The sequence below is a fragment of the Zymoseptoria tritici genome, chromosome 1 (genome assembly GCF_000219625.1).
Source record: "Zymoseptoria tritici IPO323 chromosome 1, whole genome shotgun sequence".
NCBI lineage: Eukaryota > Fungi > Ascomycota > Dothideomycetes > Mycosphaerellales > Mycosphaerellaceae > Zymoseptoria > Zymoseptoria tritici.
The window spans coordinates 1,418,157-1,433,851 of NC_018218.1; the positions used below are offsets into that span (position 1 = coordinate 1,418,157).

Consider the following 15,695-nt stretch of genomic DNA (forward strand, 5'->3'; position numbering starts at 1 on the left):
GCCGCCGGCCGCGGCGCCGGTGTCGGGTAGTGGGAAGTCGTTCAGAAAGTCGAGGGTGTCGAAGGAGTAGTCGTTTGATGAAGGCTGTTGTGGTTGATTGAATGGGTGGGGTTGAGGAGTCTGGAACGTGGACGGTTCGAATGTGCTGGAGCGGTCGGAGAGGTGAGGTGATTGTTGTTGCGATTGACGTTGTTGGTGGTGCGGCGAGTGCTGTATTGGTGCTGCTGCGCCTTCCATCGTAGGACTGGTAGGCTTGGGTAGATGCGGTGACATTGAAGGCGGTCTCATGCTGCCTGGGAGAAATGCCTGTCATTCGGTTAATCATTGAACAGGATCAAGGCGCAGTTCCACATCAAGATTGCATGCCAATGACATGCATGCACATGCTGTATACAATTGGTTTGGATCTGCTTACCTGCAGCTGTGGCTGATGCGTAAACGGCCGGCTCGCGATCTCTTCCTCCGAGAACAAGTCTTTTAGGTTCATATCGAATCGTGGCACCTGCCTGTGTGTTTGATGTGGTGGTACAATGGTATTATCGCCAGAGCCCCGATCTGGGGTGCCAAAATAACCGTCGGAGGTGTGTAGGTGTCGGGTAGCCAATGTAGATGTAGCTCCAAAACCCGTGGTGCTCATGACCATCGTGATGGTGGCCTTACTCATTCGGACAAAGGCATCGCGGCAAGACTCTGCTGGAGGACACATGACAATGAGATCGGTCAATACCGATGTTGCCGCCAGGATCGTGAAATCCACATCGTCTATCGTGAGCTGTGATCGAACAAGTGACGAGTGCCAAATGGCGTATAGGAATGATATGCCTGATGAGCAAGTCAGTACCACAATTGTTCACTCGTGCAGAGAAAGCCAAATCTTACCGCTCATAAACAGATGATGCGTAGCAAGAAAGGTGTAGTTCACAAGCTTCAGTCGGTGCAGCTGCCGATAGATTTTGAGAACTGTTTGACCGGCTTGAGCAACTTTGAGGAACACCATCTGCTGATCCTCGTCCTCTTCGAGATCAAAGGTACCAGGACTATGGACATCCTCTCCAGTGGCCGGGCTGAGTTCGCTGGCTAGTCGCTCCGGCACCGAAAGCGAATGCCTGTACAGCATGATGATTGCTTGCCAGTAGTTCAACTCTAAGAATAGTGGATTGAACGACACGCCAGTATCGTACTGCTTCGGAGCGGAATCTTTCCACTCTCGTAGTCTGCTGTCGATATCGTATCGCCATTCGCGATACGAGCTGAAACCCTTCATGAATTGGGATTCTAACGACTTCAGGAGGAATGGGTTGCCCTTGTTCGCTCCCATTTTCCGGGCTTGGTGGGCCTGACGATACTGGAGCACTTGCAGGATCTCGGACTGCAGGAGTCTGAGACGAATGTAGTGATGGGTGACGAATTTGTAACTCGGCGCTTCCTTGTGACCAGGTGGTAGAAGAAATCCAGATGGTGTGATGTACTTGTCATCCAATAAGCTGGGAAATTCCGTGGTCATAATGGCTTCGTTGATGGATACTGGTCGTCCGACGCAGGAAGACACGAGCCTGTCAAAGTCTGCGTCCGGGTTAATACCAGGTAGCACGCAGTGCGATATTGGACGACTCACTGAAGACACACCACCACAATCGCCTCCTCAAGTCTCGTGTCCACTGCTTACGACCAAGCCCTTTCACCACTGACTCTCCTGAACTCGGGTGCGTAGCTCGTGTATCAAGATCTGGATCGAATTCCTCGGCATGCAGGCCTAGATCGATACCGAGGCGCACTGCTACGCCAATAATGTACCATAAACCTGGCGCGACCGGTCGTAGCAATGCTAAAGCAGCCAGCAGTAGCACTGCTTGCAACTCTTCTAAGCCACCTCCAACACCCTGCGTCGCCGGAGCTGCGCCGAGAAAGCTGTCTAGATGGATGATCGCTGCCGAGTGATACTCTTCTGGCGAGTGCTTCTGACCGGCAAGTCTTTGTCGTTTCTTGTCGGGTGGTCTCGAATCTGCTGCGCTCGCTTTCGGCGGCGACATTGTCTTATCGACGCTGGGGTAGTCCAGAATGATGCCAGACCCGATGGCAAAGACCATATTCAGCATGTACAATTCTCTCGACGTACGCTTCTTCGGATCCGTAGAGTATACTCGATCGAACAGTGCCATATATTCGCCGCGATGTAGAATTGGGATCTGAGGATTCGCATGCTCAAAGTACAATTCCGTCAGCGAGGATCCAAGGTCTTTTTCCGGAAAAGGGGCTTGCTTGATTGTGGGCTTCGAATGTAATCCGAAGAAGGAGTCTCGCATGGTCGTTCCATCGGCTGCTGCTTCCGCCTTGCCAGATCGGGTCCCACTCTTCTCAGAAGGCGTTGAGGTCTGGTGGACTGAGCTCTTAACCGCAGCAAATACGACTCTAGCAAATGAGATGCCGGGCGTTGAGCCCAGGAATCGGGTATCTGGCGTGCCTTGAACGGACACCATCCCGACGTCGTTGACCAGTCTTTCCAGTTTCGCACCCTCATCACGCTCCTTGAGTGCGGGATCCAGGGAAGATTGGCCATCTGGTGTAGGCTCTGGCTTCACTGCGGCCTGCGCAGCGGGCTCCTCTTCCAGCACAGGGAAAGGAACATTCACTCCGGGTTTGATGGCATCGCTAATGGCAAAATCTTCGTTCGGTGGCGGATATGCTATGCCATGGGAGTCCAGGATAGCTTCAAGATTGACCAGCCTGGTTTCGAGATAGTATACATAACTTCGAGGAATCTCTCGTTTGCTGACCGGATCAAAACCGACGCACTTCACATTGGACCGCTCGCAATTGGTGCATTTAGGCAACTTCTGGTCGCAGCGATTCTAGTCAGGATGGTCAGTGCCCACTGTGATCAAAGTTCAGCCCTAGTTCTACCATGGGTGAAACTCACCTTGCGATTTCGACATCGATTGCAAGCCGAGACATTTCGAAAATTCGTCGTTGAGGCTCCGGCGCCGGCTGGAGAGTTGGGTGTATTATTCGAGCTATCGTCCACAATTGTGACATCGCCGTCGCGGTCACGTTTCTTGCCCGCCAACACGTTGGGCATTATACCACATGTGGTGTGCGAGCAGACGTCGAGCTCGGGTGGTAGGCGAGGTCCGACAGCGATATTGGTGGAGATGCTTTCCTCAAATATGGCACTTCATGCCCGCTCGAAGTTTAGCACCGCGGCATGGTTGGAGGATGCGACATGGGTGACACGAGGTGGAGTTCAGATCTTTCTTACGCGAACAGAACAGGCGAGATTCGTCGGCCAATACAGAACGCCCGAAGTCTTATCTTGAAGCACCGGATTGACACCTGAGGCATCAAGTATGGAATGAAGTGACACGGGAGACAACAATCATGCAATACTTTGCTGCAGTAGACCGATTCTTCTGAACACGGTGCAGTACTCTACATCTATTCGCTCTTGACACAAAACGCCACGCTACCCTTCGCAGTAAAGAAGCAGTATGCTACATGCTTGACAGAGGGTTCGTCCACTATCTCCTCCTCTGGCCACCACTGAACTTCTGCTTTGGCTGACTGCCGTACGCTCTCCTCGCATTATCGGGCTTCTTCATGCTCGCTCCGAGATTGATATCGACCTTGGGTGGGACACCGAACCCGAAACCCTTGGCGACCTTCTTCAGGTCTAATTGGTGAATGTTGAAGACTGAGCGCAGAGAGTGGGAGGCATAGGCCTGTAGGTATGAGCGATATCCATCTTTCGCGGACTGTGTCATTATTAGCGTGTATGTTCGAGGAGTCGCGGTCAAGATTGCTTACCTTGTTGAGATAGTAGTTCTTGCCAATCAGCATCTCCAATTGACTTTGAATGTCCAAGATCTTCTTTGGAGGAATTTCGAACTCGACTAGCGGGACCTTGGCTTCCTTCAAATGGTTCAGGAAACCAACCTCGTTCGGTTGCAAGAACATCAAACTCTTGCCCTTCGCATTCGCGCCTCGAGCCGTTCGACCAACGCGGTGAATGTAATCACGAGGGTCATCTGGTGGATCGAATTGCACAATCCAATCGACAGCTGGAATATCGAGACCTCGAGCAGCCACGTCTGTGCAGATAAGAGTGCCCTGCTTGGCATTGCAGAACTCAAAGAAGGTATTTGTTCGTTTTTGCTGCTTCTGCTTGCCATGGAGGCCTAGCACAGGGAGGTCGATGTAGTTCAGGAGTTCGGAGTAGTAGTTGACACAATTACAGCTGGAAAAGAAGACGATGATCTTCTTCTGCGGATGTCTCTTGAGGAATGTGAAGAGAAGGCGGAATCGCATGTCGGCTTCGCAAATGACATATCCTTGTTCAAGACCAGAAACAGTGCTGTGCTCCTCTTCGTTGTCGACGTTGATATAAAGAGGGCCTGGCCGGAGGGAAATGCGTGCTAGATCCTCGACTTTCGTGGTCTGTGTGGCGGAGAAGAGCATTGTCTGTCTGTCTTCCTTTGGCAGGATCTTGACAATTTGTCGCATTTCGTCCTCGAAACCAACCTCAAGAATTCGATCCGCTTCATCGATGACAAGAGCCTTGACGTTCTTGAACACAAAGCCTTGGGTATTCTGAAGGTGATCCAGTAACCGACCGGGAGTCGCAATCAACAGGTTGACACCCTTCGCCAGCTTCTCCGCTTCCGCTCGTCGATTCGCGCCTCCAATGACGATTCCATATGTTTGTGTGTGGTTTTCCATGAGCTCTCGCGCGACTCCGAAAATCTGCAGAGCAAGTTCTCGAGTGGGTGACACGACGATTACACCGGTCCCGTTGCGAGGCTTGAAGCGGAGGGAGTAGAGCATCTCGATCGCAGGGATCAAGAAGGCCAGAGTCTTCCCGGATCCAGTCTTCGCAGCGCCCAGAACGTCCCTGCCCGCAAGAAGTGGCGGGATGCCTCGACGTTGGATTTCGGTCATCGTATCGAATGGCATACCGTTGATCGCTTTCATTGTTCGCTCTGAGAGGTTCAGCTCCGTGAACTTTTGTGGTTCGGCTGCTGTGCTCGGTAGTGAAACGCCCAATGCTGACGGTAGATCTGAAGGCTCTCCGAGGCTGTTCTCCGTCATAATCGCACCGTCTGGGCCGTTGTCGCGCTCGTCAGACTCATCATCGGGCTTCTGGTTTCCATCTGCGCCTGCCTCTTCATCCTCCGACCCAAAGCCTGTGAAATCTTCATCGCCCTCCTCATCCGGAACTTCAGCAGCTTCTTGAAGCTCCTGCTCTACCTGTGCCTCGGCAGCAGATTGCTTCTTCTCCTTCCTCTCCTTCTTGTCCTTCTTTTCCTTCTTCGATTTCTTCACTTTCGATTGGTCCTCCTCTTGCTCTTCATTGACAGCGCTCTCGGCAGTCCCCAGATCCGCCTCGGAGCTCTTTCGCTTCTTCTTGTGCTCCTTCTTTGCCTTCTTGCGCAATTGCGCTTCGGTGTCGACCTCAGCCTCCGGATTTTCCTCCACTTCCACCTCAGCTTCCGGCGACGGCAAAGCTCCAGACATCAAGGCAGGGTTCCCGGGCTTTTGAGATCCATGCTTGCGCTTCCGCTTTTGCGAATTGACAATGTAATCGTACGACATATTGGGCGGCGAATCGGAAAAGGTTGGGTGAATGCAAAGTGAAGACTGTTCGCTTGAACTTTTTCGAGGCCAGAAGTGGAAGCTTGGGGAACCGGAACTTTTTTTCGCCGAGCGTGATAAACCGGTGGGACTCGATAAGCGTCTTTTTGACCTCACTTCTCGTTCCTCATTTTTAACAGATCTTGCAAAGTATCACTACCAAGAGTTTGTTCGTTATAGACACTCACAGACTGGCTGTACTTGTTCCGCTGAAATATTCTTATTGGCGCATGCATCGATGCCCAGGCAGTGAAGAAGCATGCAGCTCGCCAATACCCACTTGGCTCATGGAGACAATGAAAGTGTGATCAGTTCAGGCAGGGCCGCTCACAATGAGCGAACGTGTCGAGATAGCAGCGTCGACATGAACTGTTGTGGATTTACGTGAGCGACGCTGAGAAGTGGGTTGTCTTGCACAGGCCGACGCCCGAGGGACCGATGCTGCAGGCTATTGTTGCCAATTCCATGCAGTGAAAGACATCACCAGGTAGGTGGGACACAGGCAGTTCTTTGATTCGAATGTCCAGATCGATGTACAATGGACAAAGAGGGCCAACTTCAATGACGCCGGAAATTGCAATTTTGCTGAGCAAAGTTCCGTCTTTGTCGAATCCTCACGCTCATCTTTGCACAAAGCCCTCCTTTAGATCGCCCACTTCTGATTTAAGAGACGGGTTTCTTTCCTCGTCCCTTCCCGGATCTTCACAGCACTCTTGATTGCAGATTCCTGATATCATCCGTCCCTCTACACCTGGTCAACTGCTGGACAGTGCCTATCGACCAGCTTTACACCGCTGCGACAATAACAACCGTTCCGGACATCACACCCGAGACTCTCCAGTAGCGATGCCACGCAGAAAGAAAAGCGGTGGAAATCCGCCAACGGCGCCCAGAGCGGCCGGTGGCGGCCAACAATCGAACAGCACTCCCCAGGCCGGTCATCAAAACCAGAGGTCTGACCGCAGCAGCAAGTGGTGCGATGTGCACGAGTGGAACTCATCGCATGATACAAAAGACTGCCGGGCAAAAGGCCAGAGTGCGAGTGCGAATCGGAACCCGAACCAGAATCAAGGTCAGGGAAGCACCAACAATAAATGGTGCACCCACTGTGGAACAGCCACTCACAACACGGATGTCTGCAAGCGTCGCGTCAAACAGTCCAACAACACAAACCCGCCAAGGTTGCCGCCTCCCATCAACACGACTGGCGCTTATACCAATACGACATGGATTCCTAGCCAGCCATCTGCAATGGAGTGGTCGTCGACCGTGCCACAACCACAGCATGCCGCGTCCGGCAAAGCCATGTACTGTGAACACTGCAACTCCAGATCTCACATGCTAAGCGCATGCGTGAACACAAACACATTCACGGCCTTCCAACGGTCTCACATACGCTGCCGCGGATGTGGCGTGAAAAACCATACCGCTGATAACTGTCGCAATCCGAAGGCCTTGCGCTGCACGCGATGTCTCAAGAAAGTGAGTAATAAAGTGTGCAAGACCTGCAGTAACCCGAGACCTTTCCACGGGGATGGCAGCAGGTCTTACTTGCATCGAACCCTCATTGTCTGAACTATAGCTGACTTATACACTTCTGTTCTCCAGGGCCATCACCCCGATTCCTGTCATCTTGGCCTGCCTGTAAGACAGAGCGTCCCTGAGTCTGCACTGAAAACACCAGGCATCCGCCGTTTCGTATGGCGCGTTGATCCCGAATACAAGATGCATCCGAGCCAATGGATGCGACTCAAATGGGAGGAATACCAGCAAGACAAGAGCAGACGGGGAGAGACGATTTCTGATGCCTTCAGACAGGAAACCGAGCGCGAGATTGCCGTCGCGGAGGCGAAGGTCTTCACCCGCTCTCCGATAACACCTCGCAGCGCAAGGTCAGTCTGGTTCAATCCTCCAACACGCAGACCCTCCGGGCAGGTTATTCCCAACTATAAAATGGGCAGCGATAAAAGGGCCATCAAGCCTAGAGCGCTGGAGTTCATCGATCCCGCCAAACTTCGAGGGGCTGGGCTGAATACACCCGAAATCTCCGCCATCGAGGCAGTCCACCTTGCACACGAGGCCGCTGCTATAACCGAGCACGAAAAAGCCATCATACACAAGATCAACCACTCACTGAAGTATCCACAAGCTCACGTCAACTCTTGGCTGCGGGGAAAGCAGAGGGACATCTTGGAGAAGGAACTCCTCTCGCCAGAGAAATTCGACGGCATCAAGGGCCTGATGCACAGAGGTTGGAACTTTTACCGTGACCCGAGGGCTATGAGAGCGCTGTTCGAACGCGAGGCACCGTTCTGCATGGGCTGTACTGGTCGAGGCGATATTCTCGATTGTCGATTCAACAAAATCGCGCCCACGACTTCGGAGGTTGAGCTGCTGAAACTTGAGGATTTATCTGACTGGGGTCTCTTTCTTGTCTTTGCCTGCCGCTGCGCTGCGGAACAGGGTTACTGGTACAGGAAACACACTCCGTTGGAGCTGGAAGGCTTTGTGGACGAGGACGAAAAATACGCACAGGCACTTGTGAGGTATCTAGGGTGACGACTGGGCTCGATCGAGCAGCGGCGCATGTAGTACTACGTAATATATTCAAAGTTGTCGTCTCGCCTCTGGCAGGCATTGAGTTGTTGTTCCTGTCCATGTACACGTCTCCGTCTGCCTAGCATCCGCGCGTGATGAGCTGTCCTGTCCGCAATGGCTGTACAGACAAGTCACTCTTGCCCATCAATGGTCGCCGCCACTTTGCGACTCGTACAGGTGAAGCAAGTGGAGCAATAGTGAGCTGCGGTAGTACGGCGACATGGTAGCTATGAACGTACAACTATCCTTCAGCCTTTAGTACGCATTACGCTGTCTGTGTAACTCATCACTCCACTTGAACCGCCACGCTGCTTTCTTGACACATATCCTTCCTCAGGTCAACGTCCTCACGTGCCGTCAGACTCCTTCTTGATGGCTGGGTCGGTCTCTGGCTTGGAGACAGATTCCTTCTTGATCTCGCCCTCCAGCAGGGCAATCTTGGCCTTCAGACCTGCAATCTCGCGATCCTTCTTCGCCATTGCGGCCTCGTCCTGCTTTCGTCCAACGCCTCCCTCCTCCACAGCTAGTCTGGCCTGTCTCACAGCGTCCGCGGCATCCGCGAGCTGTGTCTCCACTTTCGACTCCACCTTCATGTTCACATGGTCCTCGACCATGGCACAGCCCCTCCAGAGATGATCGAAGCCATCACAAACGAAGCAGCGTTTGTCCGAGAAGCGTCCGCGCTTGCGGGCACGCTCCGACAGTGGATCCTCGAGGGTCTGGGCTGGGGTAGGCTGCTGCTGCCACTGGACGGCCGGCTGCATTGCCAGCATTTGTTGGGGATACGAAAATCCTGGGTGAGGGGGTGGCGCCGCGGGAAAGTAGAAGTCCCAGCCTGCATACGGGCCGTACGGGGCGGTCATCTTGAGATCTTTTCTAAGGAGCAGTCAGTGATTGGACTGCAGCAAGTGAAGTACGATGGTGAAGAACTTACCGAAGTGAAGAACTTGGTGCGTTGAACAATTGACTGCGTGTGTGTGTGTGTGATGACCGATGCAGGTGTGAGTGCTCGTCGATGGTGGACGGTGTTCTGGTCATGAAGTTGAGGACTGAAGTGTCGGTTCAAGATGAAGTATGTAAGGCAGTCACGCGCGCGGATGCACTTCGGGCATTTGGCAATTGGCAAGCGCGATGGCGCGGACGTGATAGCTATCACATGCATTCGAGCTTGAGAGATGCTGCGTGATCTCTCGAGCGTGGACTACTTCGTGCCATCAGCGATCACTCTCAAAAACAGGATGCACTCAGCTTGATAGTCCCGCCCCTGAGCACTCATGGCCTGCAGCCCTCACTGCACATCACTGAGCGTTCACGGACCTGCTGTAATACACTTCGATACGTGGATCTCCTGTCTCCGCTAAACTACAGAGAAACCTCCCTATCATGCTCACATCTGTGCGTGCATAGAAGTGCGAACAAAATGAAGCATCGAAGCAGATGCTCTATCCCAAACAGCCGTTGAAAATGTCTCTCACCATTGACCGGCCATATCATACCCCTTTTTACGCCCGAAACACCTTGAACCGCTACCGCGAAAAGCAATGCTTTTCTTCAACCCCTCGACTTGCGACCACCCTTCGTCTTGGCCTTCGAGCCACCACCAGAGCCAACTGTGTCGACGCTAGCAGCCCGAGAGTTGCCGTTGGGAGTGCCTTTGACGCCGTTGACGGCTTTGTTCTGTGGTTGAAATGTCAGCTTCTCATTCAAGATCGCATCATCAAAGCGCAATCTCACCTTCGCACCAGTCGAGACGCGACCCTTCTTCTTGACCGGCTCCTCGACCTCTTCCTCTTCTTCCTCATCAGCACCACGCTTGCCGTTCTCCTTGCCGTTGGCGCCACCCTCCATCTCGCGAGTGACGGTGGTGATCAACGTAGCGCAGCGACGACCGATTTCCTGCGGCGTGCGCGAGAGGAAGAACCAGTCGAATCGGAAAAGAGGGCTCTCGCGAATCTCATCACGAATCTTCTCGTACAAGCCCTCAGTATCGATACCGTACTTGTTGAGCATGACCAGAAGGAATCGGTCTTCCTCCTCAGTGTAGACCTTCTTGTTCGTGGTGCTGACCGTGTAGTTCACCTTCAACTGCTGCAGTGGCACGCGGTACATGGCCATTTTCTTCTTGAGGAGTTCACGCTGCTGAAGCACACGCGCAGAGCGTTGTTCTCCCTCCTTGATGGCATGAATGTGCTTCTCCCAGTTGTGAATCTCCTTGTAGCGCTTCCAAAACACCTTCGAGTAATCCCGAACTTCGTGCGGCGTCTTTGAGTCCACCTCCAGGGCAATGCTGACGAACTCGTTACGTCCGTACTTGGCACTGCCGTTGATGAACTGCTGGAAGTCGCGCTTGTTCCAGTCCCCAAAGCCAGAAGTGCTGAGCTGCTCCTTCTCGGCGATCTCCTCCTCGGTCAATGGCTCGGCCTCGTCGATGTGAGTCTGCTCGAGCTCCTGGTCCCGCTTGCGCTGTTCCTCGGTGTCCTCATCGCCATCGGCAAGTGGTGCTGGAACCTTGTTCTCCTTCCTGAACCAGGCGGTCTCCTTCTCTTGAAGATCGCCGAGACGGGCCGGGAAGAATTGGTAGTCGTGCATAGCCATTTGCTTGGGCGCGCGAGGGACTTTGGGCTTCGGATCAGGTCGCGGGCCTCCAGTGGCGAGGGCGTTGCGGTAGTATTTGTCCATGCTGTACGACTGTTCCTTGCGCTCACGCTTGGCTGGGTTGATCCAGTTGAGACCGATTTCCTTCTTCTTGGTGACGAAGGACTCGCCATTCCATTCATAAGCCGCTCCGGCTTCAGAGCTGAAGTTTTGCAGATCGTCGAGCCCCAATGTCTCATACTTCTTGTTCATCTCCTTAGTCTTCTCTTCACCCTTGCGGAGAATGTCGTCGAGATCACCGTCGGAGAATCCACCAGGATTGTTGAAAGCATCTTCTTTCTGCTCGAAGATGACCTCAGCGCCATGCTGAATCATGCCGAGCAGCTCATCCTTGGATGCGGCCGCTTTGGCCTGCTGTTGTGCACGACCCTGCTGGATGACCAGTTGATCAAGACGGAGCTTCTGCGCCGCACGCTCCAGGACCTTCTCTTCGATCGCGTTCTCGGTCACGAAACGGAAGACGTGTACTTGCTTGGTCTGACCAATGCGATGAGCGCGGTCCATGGCCTGAAGATCGGCTTGCGGGTTCCAATCCGAGTCGAAGAGGACAACAATGTCAGCCGAGGTCAAATTGATACCCAAACCACCCGCACGAGTCGTGAGCAGGAAGAGGAACTTCTCTGAGCCCTCCCTGTTGTAGTCGTCGATCGCCGCAATACGGTCCTCGTGGGCAGTAGAACCATCAATACGGCAGTACTGGTAGCCACGCATGACCGAGTAGTCCTCCAAGATGTCCAAGACACGCGACATCTGCGAGAAGATGAGCACACGGCTACCTTGAGCTTGCATGCGCTTCAGCAGCTTGTCCAGCATGACCATCTTTGCGGCGTTGTCGACGAGATGCTCATCGGTTGTGTATGGTGGACCAGGCTCGGCGCCATCGAAGAGGTATGGGTGGTTACAGCACTTGCGTAGCTGCATGACGATGTTGAGCAGTCGAGTCTTGCTTTCCTTCTTGCCTGCAGCCCCGTTGACAGCGTCGATGTCCTTTTCCAAGATCTTTCTGTACCAGTTGACCTGCATCTCGCTCATGCCGACGTACAAGTTGATCTCCTTCTTCGGTAGCAAGCTCTTCTCGACATCGCTCTTGACACGACGTAGCAGGAAGGGTCGCAACACACGATGCAGTTGTTGGACGACAGTATCTTGATCGTCGCTCTGGCTGCTGAACCACGAGTCGAAAGCCTCGGCTTCACCGAATACGTCAGGGAGGAGGAAGTTGAGCAGAGCCCACAGCTCGTGCAGGTTGTTCTGAAGTGGTGTGCCGGTGATGAGTAGGCGATTTCGAGAGTTGAAGATGCGGATGATCTGGGCAAGGGAAGACTCCTCGTTCTTGATGCGGTGCGCTTCGTCAATGATGATATATTCCCATGCAAACTTCTTGAGATGGCTCTTTTCGCGGAGAATCATCTCGTATGAAGTAATGCACACATCGAAGTTCTCATCGACGAGGCGCTCCTGGATGAGCTCCGCTCGCTCTTCCTTTGCGCCCTGAAGCACAAGAACATTGACCTCGGGAATCCACTTGGCAAACTCGCGCTTCCAGTTGTCGAGGGTCGATTTCGGGACAGCCACCAAATGTGGGCCGGTGATGCCCTTGAGAAAGCGCAAGTATCCGATGAAAGAGATAGTCTGCAGAGTCTTTCCGAGACCCATCTCGTCGGCGAGAATACCAGAGATACCATTCTCGTGCAGGCTGATCAGCCAGTTCAGACCAGCCACTTGGTAGTCCCTCATCTCCCCGCCCTGGATGAACTGCGGGCTCTCACGAAAGAGTGTCTGCTCGGTCCTGCCCTCTTGTTTTCCTTGTCGTAGCAACTCCGCATCTTCTTCCTTCTCGGTCCGCCGCCGCCTCTCGCTCGCTGCACCACCCTTGCGCTTGTTGCCTGCTGCTGTGCTCGCGGCTTCTTCGGCGTCCTGACGATCAATCTCTTCCATAATCTCGCGGATCTTCGGGTTCGGGTTCGTGTCGATGAAGTGGCGGAACAGATCGGTCAATCCAAGCAGATATCTGAATCTCCGAATGGAATCATCCTCTTTGCTGGCGCCGAGCTGGTCATGCTTCTTGCCGAGTACGCTCTTTCTTAGCGTGTTGCCCTCCCATCGTCGCTTTCGGCCGTCAGGTGCTGCATCACCAGCTACACTGTTCGCAGTGCCTGTGGGGTTTGACTCGGAGTCTGTGTAGTCGGGTGTGTCGAGCATCATAGCGTCCGGCAAGCTGCCATCGCCGGCACCGAGCGCCTGTGTACCGCTCATGTTGAACTTTCAGTCGAGTGTGCGTGCGTGTGGAGAGTGAGCAGAGAATTGCGCCTCGTGCGCCGGGTACGTCGGAGTCCTCGCTCACGGCTTCAGGACGAGGGTGTCTGCGCGTGTGTTTCGCGTGTATTCGCGCTTTCCCGGCTTGGCTGTCTCGTGCAAGATGACTGCGTAGGACTTGTCGATGATCGGAGGGATCGAACACGCGGCGGTAGATGTGTGATGTAGAAGCAGAGTTGTGGGGGAGCAGGGAGAGAGGGCAAGGGCAAGCGTTTGCTAAACATTCGCGTTTAAGCTTTATGCGGAAGCGGGTCATTGTGTTGTGATTGGACTTAAGCTAAGTGGAAGAAGACCTCTAATTAGCAGGTATATATTGTTATGCAGAGAGAATCTTAAGTGTAAGATTCTTACTTTAGCTATCTGTGTGTAGGAATGCCTTAGCACTAGTTACGTGCACTTTACTAATAGTTAGTCTAATAATCTACAATACTCCCCTATTAGCAGCTGCATTATTACGAGCTATCTGTTACCTAAATATAGCAGGTATTTACCTACTATATAGCTAATACTCGGCTTTAGCTTGTTAAAAAGCATCTTCTTCTAGCTTTTTTATTCCTCTACTTTATAATTTATACCTCTTATCTATTTAGCTAATTTATTAGCTAATCTATTATCTATCCCTTATAGCTATTAATAACACAATTTATATTACTAGCTATAGCTTTTAGAAGAAGAGCAGCTTTCTCTATTCCTAGGAAAACCTTCTAGCAAGTTATCGATAAAGTAAGAGCTATTAATAGTAGAGATCTCTTATAGATCTATAAAGATAGTTCTATAGTATATTAGACTATATATTAATTTATTAGAGGAGAGATAAATAGATACTATAATAAAGTAAATATTAGGGCTTAGGGTCCCTTCTCTTTTATAGCTTACTTTAATAAGTTTATAGCTAAGCTTAATAAGGATCTCCTTACTACAGACCTTATTAATATAGTAATAAAGGAGCTATATAACCTAAGGGAGTAGGCCTTCCTAGTAGAAAACTACCCTAGTCTAACAACTCCTAATCCTTAGGGATTTGTGTTATACTATAACTAGACTCCTCTTAGCTAAATATTAAGCTCTAATAAGGCAGAGATAAAGTAGTAGTTAGTAGCATAGCATCCTATATATATTTTCCTTAAAATCCCTTCTTCCCTAATAAAAACTAATATTCTCCTAGGCTTTAAGTTAAGATTCTAGGGGAATTAGCTTAGTCTTTTAGTAATAGTCTAGGGGGGCAGGCTACAGGTTCTAGGATATACTCTAATGCTTTTAGGTTTTTATAAAAAAGTTTTCCTTTAGCTAGGTGTTTTTCTTATAGTTTCTTAGATACTTTTGTAGAGGTGTATAGTTGCCTCCTTTCCTTTATACAAATAAGAATAAAATAAGTGTTCTAAGTATTATGCTTCTTAGTTTTATAACAAATAAAATAGTATAATTCTAGGGAGGGAATCCTTCTTAGGTAGGAATATAGGTATTAAGGCATAAATTTAAGAGCAGTTTCGGCCGGCGACGAGGAACACCTGTACGCGGTGCCGGCTACGAACCTGCGATACTATCGCAGAGCCAAGTTTCCTCAGGAGGATTGGAGAGGCCGTTGATCCCTCTTCCCTTACAACAACAACAACACGACCTGGAGGTACGCCTCCCATCGAAATACAAGCCACAACAGAACAACGGCACGATTCGAACGAACAGCCCCTACGTTACGAACGAGAAGAAGCAGTCCACTCTGCCCTATACGCGCACCTCCTCGAAATCCGAATCGAAATCGCATGTCCCTTCTCTAGTAGAGACGTCGTTGCCCTCGAAAGGAAGCATACATGCACTTTAAAGAGCTGGAACTCGGTAGAATCCACAACTCTGCGATCAACCTGCGTAGCTGTATGCGTTTGGAAGCGGCATACAGTTCTACAAAGGCATATTGAGGACAAGAGAAGACAGCGAGTTGGACAGCTGCTTTTGCACTGCTTTTGCACTGCATTTCGAATTTGCAGCGTGCGTGCGAAGCGGAAGGATCCGCTGAAAATTCTGCAAAAAGCTTGGCGCGAAAATTCTGCAGCCCCGGCTGTAGACTTCTGCAGCCCCGGCTGTAGACTTCTGCAGCCCCGGCTGCAGACAACGACACTCGTTTGATTTCCTTTGTCTTGCGCTGTTTTGAAGTCCTTCGGCAGATTCTGCTTGCAGGTCCTGCCTTAGGCACGGGGTTTCCCCTAAGGTCAAAGAATACTGAAAGAATTTGATTGTAAATAGATCTACTGCCTTGCTTGCAAGGCCGTCCTACATAGTCTTGGACTCCTAAAGGACGTAAATGGAACAAACAAACAAACAAAAACAAACAAACAATAAGAGCAGTTTCCCTCTTCTTATTAAGGGCTAGTTAGTCTAGTAGTATAATTTCTAACTACAAATTAGAAGGTTATAGGTTTAATTCCTATATTAGCCTCTCTTATATGTCTATATTAGCTGCCTAACATAGACACATAAGTATCTTTTTGCTAGATTTATAGATCTAT

The 15,695-nt window shown here is 51.4% G+C and overlaps 6 protein-coding genes across 6 annotated transcripts; 2 read left to right on the forward strand and 4 right to left on the reverse strand.

The window, feature by feature from the left end:
- Positions 1-352: 352 nt before the first annotated feature.
- Positions 353-3,076, reverse strand: MYCGRDRAFT_31719 (uncharacterized protein; the record flags this gene model as incomplete). Its single annotated transcript, XM_003857578.1, has 4 exons — positions 353-822; positions 880-1,563; positions 1,616-2,849; positions 2,918-3,076. The coding sequence occupies 4 exons, from the start codon at positions 3,074-3,076 to the stop codon at positions 353-355; spliced, it is 2,547 nt and encodes an 848-aa protein (XP_003857626.1).
- Positions 3,077-3,515: 439 nt separating this feature from the next.
- MYCGRDRAFT_65342 (ATP-dependent RNA helicase HAS1) lies at positions 3,516-5,613 on the reverse strand (the record flags this gene model as incomplete). Its single annotated transcript, XM_003857577.1, has 3 exons — positions 3,516-3,749; positions 3,802-5,068; positions 5,171-5,613. The coding sequence occupies 3 exons, from the start codon at positions 5,584-5,586 to the stop codon at positions 3,516-3,518; spliced, it is 1,917 nt and encodes a 638-aa protein (XP_003857625.1).
- Positions 5,614-7,311: 1,698 nt separating this feature from the next.
- Positions 7,312-8,184, forward strand: MYCGRDRAFT_106928 (uncharacterized protein; the record flags this gene model as incomplete). The annotated part of the gene is made up of 1 exon (XM_003855986.1): positions 7,312-8,184. The coding sequence occupies one exon, from the start codon at positions 7,351-7,353 to the stop codon at positions 8,182-8,184; it is 834 nt and encodes a 277-aa protein (XP_003856034.1).
- Positions 8,185-8,570: 386 nt separating this feature from the next.
- Positions 8,571-9,511, reverse strand: MYCGRDRAFT_106929 (uncharacterized protein; the record flags this gene model as incomplete). Its single annotated transcript, XM_003857576.1, has 2 exons — positions 8,571-9,099; positions 9,158-9,511. 2 exons carry the CDS (start codon positions 9,259-9,261, stop codon positions 8,571-8,573), a joined length of 633 nt encoding a protein of 210 aa, XP_003857624.1.
- A 263-nt stretch (positions 9,512-9,774) lies between these two features.
- Positions 9,775-13,354, reverse strand: MYCGRDRAFT_98268 (chromatin-remodeling ATPase; the record flags this gene model as incomplete). Its single annotated transcript, XM_003857575.1, has 3 exons — positions 9,775-9,900; positions 9,958-10,761; positions 10,840-13,354. The coding sequence occupies 3 exons, from the start codon at positions 13,132-13,134 to the stop codon at positions 9,775-9,777; spliced, it is 3,225 nt and encodes a 1,074-aa protein (XP_003857623.1).
- Positions 13,355-15,024: 1,670 nt separating this feature from the next.
- Positions 15,025-15,494, forward strand: MYCGRDRAFT_78241 (uncharacterized protein; the record flags this gene model as incomplete). Its single annotated transcript, XM_003855987.1, is given in 4 exon segments — positions 15,025-15,141; positions 15,164-15,255; positions 15,275-15,277; positions 15,297-15,494. Coding segments are annotated over 2 exon segments (159 nt in total), but the record flags the coding sequence as incomplete, so codon positions are not given.
- Between the last annotated feature and the right edge of the window lie 201 nt (positions 15,495-15,695).